General features: G+C 35.5%; 1 protein-coding gene across 1 annotated transcript in view; it reads right to left on the minus strand.

The window, feature by feature from the left end:
* LOC140171484 (NEDD8-activating enzyme E1 catalytic subunit-like) overlaps positions 1–12,873 on the minus strand; it is a 35,392-nt gene extending 22,519 nt beyond the window's left edge. The window contains exon 1 of the mRNA XM_072194753.1: positions 12,722–12,873. Within this exon, the coding sequence (XP_072050854.1) occupies positions 12,722–12,834 (113 nt within the window). The 5' untranslated portion in view covers positions 12,835–12,873. The remainder of the gene's footprint in view (positions 1–12,721) is intronic.
* Between the last annotated feature and the right edge of the window lie 246 nt (positions 12,874–13,119).

Below are 13,119 nucleotides of genomic sequence, written 5' to 3' on the forward strand. Positions count from 1 at the left end.
TTATCATATCGAGCAGCATTCTCCTTGTGTACAGTCTGGGTCAACAACATCTGCATACTGCATGACTGATGCACGAGGTACAAAATTCTGACAAATACTAGGTACATACATAACATTGTATGTTCTTCTTAATGTACAAATCAATTGTAGTCCTGAGCCCCCAGGGGCCCGGCAATAGCGGGGTCCGAGCCGGGACTTGGCCGGGGATGTAACAGCTCAATGTGTCCCTGCAGTGCGGGACGTAGTGGGAGAGTGTACGGGGATGTAATGCCTCTCAAACAGGCCGGGATCTACCCCGGGAGTGTACCCGGGACGTAATAGAAGAGTACTCACAACTGTGCCGGTCGTATGCGGGGAAACACTCATGGGGACTTGAACATGGTGCCCGGGGCTAGGGGCGGGACTAAGCGGGACTGTAACATGTTTGTAACAGTTTCCAAAATTACATCCCCCGGTAGGTCCCCGCTATCCCCGGCGGGCCGGGACTACAATTGATTTGTGCATAAACGTAAAGTGCATGCCTATGTACCGCTGAAAGACTAAAGTTAATTTTTATTACTTCCGTGGTCCGGGTACGCGCTGATGAATTCCGATCGCGTAGAAGTTACAAGGACAGGTCACCTACTACGCGCCGCGCCGACGACCAATGGGTACGCTCGTCTACGCTTGGCGAATAGCTTGGACCACGGAAGTAATTACAAATTAACTTTAGTATGGCCGTACTGAGATGGCCATGATGGCCGTACTGCTGATGCACAGTGTAATCGCCCCGATATCTTCATGGCAGAAATCGCCATGGTAGGTTGAATCCACCGCCACGCATGGCCATTTTGTTCCGACCTGTTTAATAGAACGCATAATGGGCCGAAGGACATCTGACTAAGGCTACTGGAGTACTGACAATAGACCGGTGACTGACCTTGCTGTGCAATGTGTGTGTAAGTGAGCATGGTACTAGCATGGTAGCTAGCAGTGTTGTTAATTTACCGGCAAATTAAAAATGGCGGTAAATTACCGGTAAATTACGGTAAATTACCGGTAAAAAATGGTAAAATAAGTAGAATAAGTAAATTATAAAAGAGCTGAAAATTACCAACAAAAATTCAATTCTTTTCATATTATTACATGTAGATACTTGTACACAGTCCTGATTTGTAGAATATACCTCTCCAGATGAAAATTAGCTTAATAAACAAAGCTGAAGTTGAAAGAAGTGAATCAAAAGTCATGTTGTATTTACGTACATTTTTAGAAAGTGTTTTTATGTTTTCTCTCATAAACAGACATACCCAGTGCCTGTAGACCACTCTGCACTACTCCCTATTCCAGAAAAAAATACAGCACTTATTTTTTGGAATTAAATAAATATTAATTACCTTTTTTTGATGAAAGAAACATAACTAAATCCTAATCCTTTACTTAGTTCTAACTGGCAACAAAAGTCAAATTTTACTATAAATTTGGTCAATTTTTGGAAACAAGGGACAGTGTCTTTTTAGGCTGTTTTTCATGCTGTGATAACCAAGCCCAAAGACTAAATTCAAGTTATGCATTCTAATTTTTTTCTAATCTTTTTCATAACCAATTGTCAAAAATGACATAAAATATTCAATTATGAGCTAACTCTTAGCCTTTATTCAAGATTTTGAATGCTTAGACTTGTGCCAAGTCTTAGAATTTGTGGCTACAATATTGTAAGAAAATATGCAGAATTGCATAATTTGGCCCCATTTCCCTTCAAATTTGCCAAATATTAAAATTGCCAGTTAGAACTAACTAAACGATTAGGATTAAACTGTTTCATTTGGCAAAACAAGATAATATGTTTTTAAATTCCAAAACATTTGAGAAAACTACATTCAATTTTTATGCAATCACATATCGCAATTGCAGGCTGTCAACATCAATGGTTGTTTGTCATCATTCATTCCACTCCTTTTCGGTGTCCCCCAAGGATCTGTATTAGGACCTCAATTCTTCACCATTTACTGTCTCCAATAGCTAACATCGCCCGCAAGCATGGATTACAAGTTCACATGTACGCCGACGATACACAGCTTTATTTATCTTTTGATTTAGATAGTGCATCAGATGAATTTTCTTCACGATCGCAAATTGAATTATGTATCAAGGACATTAAATCATGGATGACTGTAAATAAATTGAAATTAAATGATGACAAAACTGAACTTCTTATTATCACCTCCAAATATAATCAATCAAAACTTCGCTCTAACTCTCTTCAAATTGATTCTGCCAACATTCAAGCTTCTACTAATACTCGCAAGCTAGGAATTATATTTGACAACATTCTCTTAATGGACGACCACATCAAAAATGTGTGCAAATCAACTTATTTTCAGATTAGAAACATTAATGAAATTCGCAAAGTGCTCGATTATGATACTGCTGCAACACTTGTCCACGCTTTAGTCACATCACGTCTTGACAATGGAAATGCTTTATTACATGGAATCACTGAACGACCACTCAATAAACTTCAACAGGCTCAAAATGCTGCTGCACGCATGCTCACAAGGGCTAGGAAATTTGACCATATTTCACCCGCCTTACAACGCCTGCATTGGTTACCAATTTGGTATCGCATTCATTTCAAACTCCTTCTTCTCACCTGGAAAGCGCTCCATGACATGGCACCTTCTTATATCAGTGAACTTATCAATTTATATATTCCATCACGTAACCTTCTAATCATCGGATAAGCATCTTCTTTCAGTTCCACGGACTTCTTCATCATTTGGCGACCGGGCCTTCTATGCTTGTGCACCTGCACTTTGGAACTTGCTTCCTTTAAATCTGCGTATTTGTGATTCACTTGATATTTTCAAAAAGACTTTAATAACTCATCTGTTTAAGATTGCTTATGACAATTGACTTCTATATGTGACTGTTTTTATAATTGTGTGTTAATTTTTAATTGTTCAATGTTTGCGCCTCGGAATAGGTTGTCTAGATAGATGGCGCATTATAAATGCATTATTATTTTATTATTATTATTATAATACTTATTTTCATTGTCATGGCCATATCTCATGATTGATGGTAATGAACCTGACCATTCATATTAAGGATCTAAAAAATCTAAGATTTTCAAGGATGCTAACTATGCCATTAAAGAGTGGTCGCATGTCATAAGTTGGGTACAATTTCCATTACAAGGTCAAAAATGACAAAAAATGTATTTTTTGATATGTTGTATATGTTGACAATCTCTAATAATTAAAACCATTTGTAACCTTAACACATGCTTAATTTTTGAGATAATGCTTTTACTAATGAATTAATACACAGGCGCCTATGTAAATCTCAATTTTCATTATGCGTTTTTCTCAAATCGGACCTCAATTACAAAAATGACTGTAAAATTTTTATTTTATGCAAGAATGTCATCAGATTTAGAGGATATGTTCTCGATGCATTAATGCTTCAAATGAACTATTTAAAATAATTGTGCGTATGTTAATTACATTGTGAAGGTCAATGACCTTTTTACGAGTAATTAGCGAGGTGATTATTCTATTATTGAGGAAATGAATATAAAGAAGAGAAATGTACATTTAGCATATTGCTAAAAATACTGAAATTCAACTAGGATTTCATTAAAAATGAAAAAATGGAACATATAAGTTTTTAAGGTGGTACTACACACCTTGATAAATTTGTGACTATTTTTGCATTTTTCTCAAAAAATAATATCACACTGGTAACAAAAGTTATGTATATTATAGGGGTAAGGAATCAAGTTACTACACTGGAATTTCAGTGACTCAAGACAATCGGTACATAAAATATGATAAGAAAAGAGGTACCGCTAGAATGCACCTCATTTCTTAACATATATAATGAACCCTTTGTCTTGAATCACTGAAATTTCAGTGAAGTAATTGGATTCCTTGCCCCTATAATATATAACTTTTGTTACCAGTGTGTAGTTACTTTTTGAGAAAAATGCAAAATTAGTCACAAAATTTATCAGGGGGTGTAGTACCACCTTAAGTATTCAGTAATTGTTTCAGTTGTACAAATTCAACATTCAAAGCTGTCAATACATCATAACCTCTCTAGATTTGAAAAAGTAACTGGTAGTTTTGACATGCTGACATCATTGACATGTGAATTTTCACATAGGCCCTATTGCACACTCCCGCATCCGCCTGCTCCACATCCGCCTGCTCCTCCACCCCTGGCATTTTTCATTTCAACTGATGTGATTTTTTTACTGAATAATGTATAATTATATGCTTCATTAGACTGAAAGAGTATAATATTAGGCTTAAAATGAGGTATCAACCACTGCTGTAGGATATGGGGTTATGGAAAGCCAATCAAATTTGTATCGCAATTTTCAGAAAAGTGTAATCCCTCCACCCTTTTAGCATACCCAACTTATGACATGCGACCGAGTGTTAAAACTTAGGTAGAATGAACAATGTTTTACAGCTCAGAACTCAAGATACACAGCGAACACTTTGGTAATACAGCTACAAATAGCATTTATTTTCTGAATGACATGAATCAAAAGAGTAGTTCACTCACATTTGTGACAAAAAATCTGGGAAATTTTACCTTGAGTTTGCTACAGTTCCTTAATCCTTGATGTTTTGTTTTGAAATGAAAGCTCAAGCCATGATCAAAGGAGTCAGGACTGAATGGAAATTTAATATTAATAGCATGGGCTTGGGGGGAGATTGCTGCTTACAGTGCTTTCATTAGCCTGGTGTTATTGATTTATTTCTTGAGTTATATGAGTGCTAAATTTACTTGCAAGTCACAAGAACATGCTGATTGGCTGAATGCAGTCAATGCACAATCACTGAAACTTTCTAGGCTTGCAACTGAAGTTAATTTGTACACTATATAGCAGATAGTAAAGTATGGAAGTATGGGCAGTTATACATGTAGCTGCAAAATCATTATTCCAAGTTTAAGTTGTGCAAATATGGCAAACAAAATTGTCATCTAATATAAAACAAACAAACAAAAACAATATTATTAGTAGAAGTTTTAATTAAAAAAATCCTTTTATTTCATATTTTACTTAATTTACTTATTTTACCCTATTTTACCACGTTAAATTAAGATGGAGGTAAATTACCGGTAATTTACCATGTAAATTAACCGGTAATTTACCGACTCACAACACTGGTAGCTAGTAGCTCGACGATTGTACTAGTACATGAGTATACGGCGTACGCCATAGTTCATCTGCTTTTAGACTACCTCTATGACCAGCGAGGTCGCGTCACACTTGGTGTGACGTGCCCTGAACTCCCAATAACTTTCGTAAGCGACAGACAAATTGCAGGAAAGCGTGCCAATTTAAGCTTCCTGTAATATCTATTGCACATAACGTACGAAGTCACAAACTTACAAACTTCAATATGCACTTCAAATACTGCAGACCAGCTGTTAATTATTACCGATTAACTGTAGAATAACTTACATAATCTTCAATTTCATGGAATCCCGTTGCTCAGAATTGCAAATGTCATTTTTATCTGTCAAATCCGCTGTGTATGTGCTCAGAGATTTTATGATATGCTCCATAAATCACAGCTGTGAAACTGACTTTATACCTCTCGCTCGCTTTTCAAGCTAGCAGAAAAGCGAAGCCTCCGGCTACCTCGTGGCATGACGTCACACAAAATTTCTGATGGGCGCCTTATTTATTTGTAACCCGTTTTGTGATTGGTTGCAAACACCATTCATCGCAATCGTTAGCCAATCAATGAAGGCGACGGCCTTTTACGGTATGAATTAATGTGACCCGCCAGTAAAGTACGTCTAACCTGATTGGTTTACAAAAATAATTGGACATTTGCTAAGCCAGTCAGCGTGCTCGATGCTTAACAACCTGGTCGTAGAGGTTTTTTTTTTTTTTAATAAGCGAATTCACATGGTGATCCAGCGATCGAGTATAAATTCAGCATGACTTCTGCTGTAACAGGTGCAATAACAATACGTCGACACAATCAGTGACATTTGTAAACACAATACAATAATGAATTATTTATGACATGCATGGGCTGGATTTTATGATCGAGGTAAGGTTTTCGGCCTGTCCCTGCGTGAATATCGTGACTTTTCAGCATCAAAGATACTTGCGATGACCAGTTTTTTGCGGACACTTTGATAACAGGTAACTTTTTATGTCATAGGGTAGAAACGATAGTTGTACAATTGTACGAAAATATACATTTTGTTATAGGCCTAAAATGTTTACAAAAATATGTTGGTCCGTACGTTGTGCATGTATTCAGTTGTTCGACGTATAGACTACCTCCACGATTGGCCTACACTGCACTATGGCTCTGGTTTTTTTAACATGTATCAAAAGGCTAAATGACACTTTGGGAGACCCCAGCAGAAACACATGACCTATTTCCGGATAACTTTTTATATTTTTATGTAGTGTAGACCTAGGCTAATCTCCCATAGCTTGTCCCAGTTTTCTTTCTTTACTTGTGACAAGACCAAATGTCCAATTGTTAACGGAAATTTGTCAACCTAACAAAAGCGACTAATTTGTTTTGTTTACAAAATAAAACCAGATCAGCTCTGAGTATTCTGTTCAATATTTTATGAACACATGTTAGTACAAGATCCAAGAAATCCAAGATTTACCTAAATAATTTCTAACATGAAAAAATTTTGAGCACTTGAAAATTATGTTTCGGACGTTACATTTTCCGTTAACAATCTTGCTCTATTTTTAACATGGTCTAAGTGATTGTTTTATCATGTAAAACATACACAAATACTTTAAATGTTTGCCTCAGGGCAAAATAAATAATTGCAAGTGCAAATTTTGTATCAGTTGAATGTTTACAAATTATGGTGAAGCATTACTTAAATGGGTCTCATTTTCCGTTAACAGTTTTGTAACATCCGAAAAGAATACATATTGTCTTATAATTATGTGAAGAACAATACTAGCTTTGAATTTTCATTATTAAGTTGAAGTAGACATGACAACAAGTATCTAAATGAAAAATGATTTCAATTCCTCTTGACTTTATGTAAAATGTTGGCCACACAACATTTCCGTTAACAATGGTAACATCCGAATCAAATGTAACATCCGAGACAGAAAGAGTGACATTTTGTTGAAGAAATTTAATTAGAGGGGAAATAAAAAGGTCAAATGGATTGGAAATCATGGGAAGGCCTTAGTAGAAATATTTTTTACCATACCCAGGTTTGTTCTTTGAGTGTACAAACCATTAACATGTCAAGTTTGTTTCGGATGTTACAAGGCAAAATGTTAACGGAAAGTGAGGCCAATAACAGGGCATTGTAAGAAGATTTTAGAATATACACTTAAATGAATGTGAATTTCTAGTAAATATGGTGTACATTCTCATTTTCCTAATATTGCTGACTCCATTTCACCTTTGTAAACCTTGCTAGTGGAAAAAATTACAAGTTGTTAGCTCTACAATATCTATTGTCTCTATGCATGACACATAAGATAAAAAGCAACATAATTAATTTGGTTCACTCCTTTCAAATTAATTTCATTACTGACATATACACATGTCCTAAGATATTTATTTTAAATTTGAAAAGCAACTTACACTGAATATTTCTCCATTACACTAGCAAAATACTTTGATTTAAAATGTGTTTCGGATGTTACCCATTTTTTGTTAACAAGTCCAAAATGAAGTTGTAATTTCAATAAGCTTTATAATATTTTAGCATTAGATGATATCTAACACCTATTGAAAATAATTAAGTAGCAATGTTGTCACAATCATTTATTTCAAAATTGAAAAAAGCTGCATTTTCATAAAAAAGTGATCATTTTAACATAAAATATATAAGTATGTACATGTGTTATAGGCCTATATTGGAATCACTATGCACATATACCAGAAACGAAGCAGGAGAAATACTTACTATGCTTCATACAGCTTCATTATGTCCGATAAAACAATAAATTATCGATGGAAACAAATTAACTACTAAGAAAAATACTCTTACAACAGAACAAGTTTCATGGAATTATTTGTTAAAACAGACTTTATGAGCTGTTTTAATACGATCAGTTTTTGCATATTTTATATGTGTGCAAATGATAAATGATTGTGCCTTACATAAAAATTTTTATGAGTGTCCATCATGGCAACATACCTGTTGTATATAATGATCTCATGTTTGTTAATTCAACTTCCAACCATCGAACTTTGTAAAAATGTTAACATCATGTAACATCCGAATCACTGCCTTTAATTATACACGTATTTGTACATATTTTGAATCATTTGAATAATTTCAACAGGTTTTCTGATTCAAAGTGATTGATATTATAATGCTAAAATAATGAAATGTCCCAAATGTTTCCCTCAATAAGTTCAATTAGATTGCAATTGCATGTTAAGGGGGTACTCAGAGGATGATTTAAGCACTTCCCAGAAGTCTTGCGGTTAGCACAGCTGTGTGAGTGAACATGACACCACTGCCCGCCCACTGCATACACACGTGCATGGTTAAATTTGAATTTGGACAGATATATTTACAATAAAAACACCTTCTAAAGGTTGGTCGATTTCACATTTTACGTTATCTACAGAAGGTGTGAATTATCCTTCATGCATACATCACTTTAGATCTAAAATCGACCAAGTAATGACGACACACGGGCAATTCTAAAACAACATCTTTTGCACAGAGTTCAATGGGATTTGAAAAGTAAAGTGGCAGTTGAAACTCTAGTGATAACACTTTTACGGTGCATGATGGGGCTTCCTTAAATCATCCTCTGGGGGTACTACACCCCTGGCCAATTTTGTGCCTATTTTTGCATTTTCTCAAAAATTATAGCGCATTGGTGACAAGTAAGATATGTATATTATAGGGGCAAGGACTACAACTACCGCACTGGAAATTTTATTTCAGCACAGACAACAGTTGTGGAGTTACAGTCAAAAATGAGGGAAAACCAGTATTTGATCAATAAATCAATAACTACTTACCTTGAGTTGCTGAATTTTCAGTTCAGTAGTTGTAGTCCTTGCCCCTATAATATACATATCTTACTTGTCACCAATGCGCAATGGTTTTTGAGAAAAATGCAAAAATAGGCACAAAATTGGCCAGGGGTGTAGTACCCCCTTAACGTAATGTAACATCCGAAACACTCTTAAGTTGGGAAGACGTAAAAGAAAGCCTGATTATGATTGTAAGAAAGGTGTAGCCCTTTGTATTATCAACTTAATGCTTCAGGGAGCTAATTAATTTGGTTTATTATGATGTCCAGTGCACATTTACAATAAGGATGTGGGTAACAATGTATATTCAATGAATAAATGCCATATCAGTACATGTATACATCCAAATTAAAAAGATTTCTTCAGTAAGATGAAAATATCATTTAATGATGATTAGATTTTCAAGTGATAGGTTTAATCATCTGACAGTGATTATCATTTACATTTTTGAACTAATATGAGCTTAGAAATAGGGCCAGATACCTGCAAATAATGCATGTTAACAAAATAATGTAACATCCGAAACCCACGAGTATCTAGAGTTACATTTTTACTATAAAGGCATTATCAAACTTATTTTGATATGTCAGTACTTGGTTATCATTAGGCCTACCTTGTTCACATATGGATTAGCAATATTTGTGGATGAAATTAATTACATTTAGAGCATATTTTTGACCACCAAACCTGCTATTTTGCCCATTTTTCAGTTTCATATGCCTGAAAAGTTACCTAAAAGTGATCGCAGAATGGCTATATTTGGTCAATAGTAACTTGGACTCATTATTTTCCTATGACAACTATAATTTGGTAACTAATGGGCATTACAGTAAGCAATATCTAGCTTTGGCAACCAGTTGCTTTTTTATGAAAAAATCTCATTTGGCCAAAGGGTCTACAAAGTTTTACAGACCAAATGAACAGAATTAAGCTCCAAGTTTTGTATTTTCATAAAATTCAAGTCATCTGCTTTGAGAAATGACATATTTTAAGTGTCTTCTGTCAATTTCATTTTTACCCTCTCAGTTCACACTTTTGATACATGTTAAAAAAACCAGAGCCCTATACTACTTCGGCACATATAAAATCCGAATTTTTGTCAAGTTTTTGAGTTCAAGACGCAAGCTTCTTTCTCAAGACCCCAGCTAACGACTATCATATCCGTTGAACATATTCAAGTGCAAGGAACCAAATCTGGTTTCTGGACGAAATCATTTACGGGAGATATTCATCATTTTCTACCCCGGTATCCAAAGATTTTCGTCTAAATATCAAATCGTGCATAGCACATTCACGTGTATCGATACCGGCCCGGCCCGGGTATTGATTTTAGTATCTCTGCAGTACCAAGTATTAAATTAGCCAGGGCCAGGCGATGGTCGCGATGTCGGTGCATGTGCATGAGATGCGATGCACAGTGTCGACTTCCTATTCGATAAATATAAATTTAATACTCCGTTGGTGAGCGACAGGCGACTGGTATTTCACCAACGCAAGAAAAGGAGTTCTATCTGATTGGCTAGCAATCGATCGCTTAGTAGTCAACTACAAACTCAAAACTGAGCATCGTATTCAATTCGATTGAAATCGATATTCTATTATTGCCGTAGATAAAGAGGGTGATAGTGTGTCAATAATGTACATTGTATTGCAGCTGGATTTTACATGCATTCTTTTATATAAATTTTTTCTCAAAGAGTTGAATATGATCAAAATTTTTACTCAGGATTTCAAATTTTTACCCGCAAATTGCAGTTAAACATATCCACAGCAAAATACCGGTCCTCACTAATTAGTGTATTTAATTTCCAGTTAGTGTATTTAAGATAAAACCTGACAACAAATAAAATTTTCTTGCAATAGAAATATCATATGGGATACTGATATGGTAGGCCGCAACCGCCACAACGTGGAGCTGGATATCTGCCAGTAGCTGACTTTTTGCTCCGTGGAGCCAAATTGACCAATCATGATCATGTTAGAGTTTTTCATTACTCGGAGGTAAAACTGACTAATTAAGTACCGTACGACTTACTCATTACGTGAAGCGAATTTATTCATTAAGAATTTGCCAGACGAAGCGCCACGTAGTTGCAAGATATCCTCGGTCACGAAAGTTATGATTCAAAAAGTAGTTTATGAAAAGTACGAACTGACTTATTATTAAGATGGACATGCACTCATAAGAAACTCATACAGTATTGTACACTATAACTATATAGCTAGGCAGAGTGGTGGTAAACTATGCACACAGTTCTGCGATCTGCAGTGTATCGCGGGAGCTAATTTGTATAACTTATGCGGTGTCCCTGCGAATTCGACCTTCAGCAAACTGCAAACCAGTTCGGATTTACTTTATATACTAGTAGTAGGCCATACATACTGTACATGTAGTTACTGTCCGTTTTCCTATACACAATACTCAGTGCGCTCACCATTGACGCGTGACCTCTACAAATAGTGTATGTTAGAAGTATAGGCCATTGCCTAGTTGACGTCACTACTGTGTAAAAATAACCGACCAATATTATAAAAAGTATTCTCTGAAATTCTAGAAAATATAGTTTTGTAACATGTCCTAAATTTTTAGCTAATTTAGGTGTTTGGAAATATTGGTACTTTTGTACCAAAAATATGAAAAAATTATTTCTAAACCGTGTTAAGTCATTAAGCTTCTCATTTTCAAGAACGCTGGTTAACAATAAGCAGACTATTGTCTCATTTCGTAAACAAAAGCCCACAGTATTGTTACCTTGCGTTCGCTTTATAATCGTTCACCCAACTGAAACTATAATACCAGCTCATTGCTCATTGCACAGGTAAAACAGACACAAGTGCAGTGTGTATTTAACCAGAGAAGATCTGATGTAACATAGTTGAGCCGTTTTCATTGAGTGTTATCGTGGTTTAATAGCTTTTAATAGGGTTTAAGTCCTTCAAAGGTTGTGGTGAGTTCTACTGTAGACATGACTGCATCATGATTATTTTTAAGTCAACAACATTCAACAATATGATCACCGTGATAGTATGAGAGTATCAGTACCGTGGGTGTCAGTGATCCTGGCCTGACACAGTAGACAAACAAACAAACAAACACGCCACACACATGACACATGCATGCAAGGTAACATTGACTATACACTAATCAAACAATGGTATTGATCCTGTACAACTGGTCGTGGTTTATTTACAATCGATTCATTTAAAATCCCCATAGTAAACATTAATTTTGGCAAGAGTTTTCTCTCTCTGGAACGAGGATGCATCCACTGGCTCGCGTAATGAAAAGATCTAACATGATTGGTCAATTTAGCTCCATGAAGCGAAAAAGTAAGCTACTGGCGTAGCAGCTCCACGTTAATGGCGGTTACGGCCAGCCATATATTGATCATGCGAAAATCGTAAAACATAGAATAGAAACAGTGTGGCAGGCGCTCAAAATCTCAAATTGTATGCTTAGCCTGAGTTGCACGGCCTATCTCGAATAAAATCACCATGCGTAGTTGTTGAAAAATGTGAGGATTCATCGTACTATCACAGCAATTTTTAACACGAAGATATAGGGATGATGACGGTGTGTGATGATGCTGACTTTCTTGACAATAGTATTTACTCATCCCAAATTATACCAAAAACTATTCAGTATTTACAATTACATCATCATAAATTCACTAAAAACGAGTACTTTTATTTACTCTATCACTCACGGTTCTTCTGCCATTCTTCTTTCGCAGAAAGAGATAAGCTTATCTTTTATCAGGAAATGATCAACGAAATGCTTGTCAAAAGACGTGCTGCCGGTGCTGTAAACACGGTGCATATAATCTTACACAAAACTTGTGATATCCGTTTCCGTCTCATTGCCGCTTACACTTTGAGATTAGATGCTATCTGTTACAGAGACTGTAAGTGACCATGAAACAAAAACTAGAAATTGTGCTCATTTCCCTATATCTATGATAATATTTTTTAACTACTACATATTATCAAAAATCTATAATTTTATCAAAGTAAATTTAATATGTTAACATTTCGATGGATAAGTTAGACATAACTTATGTTAAAAAAGGAAATAATTCAAATTTATTTAGATTCTTTTTTCAAA

Source organism: Amphiura filiformis, chromosome 15 (assembly GCF_039555335.1).
Source record: "Amphiura filiformis chromosome 15, Afil_fr2py, whole genome shotgun sequence".
NCBI classification, from domain to species: domain Eukaryota; kingdom Metazoa; phylum Echinodermata; class Ophiuroidea; order Amphilepidida; family Amphiuridae; genus Amphiura; species Amphiura filiformis.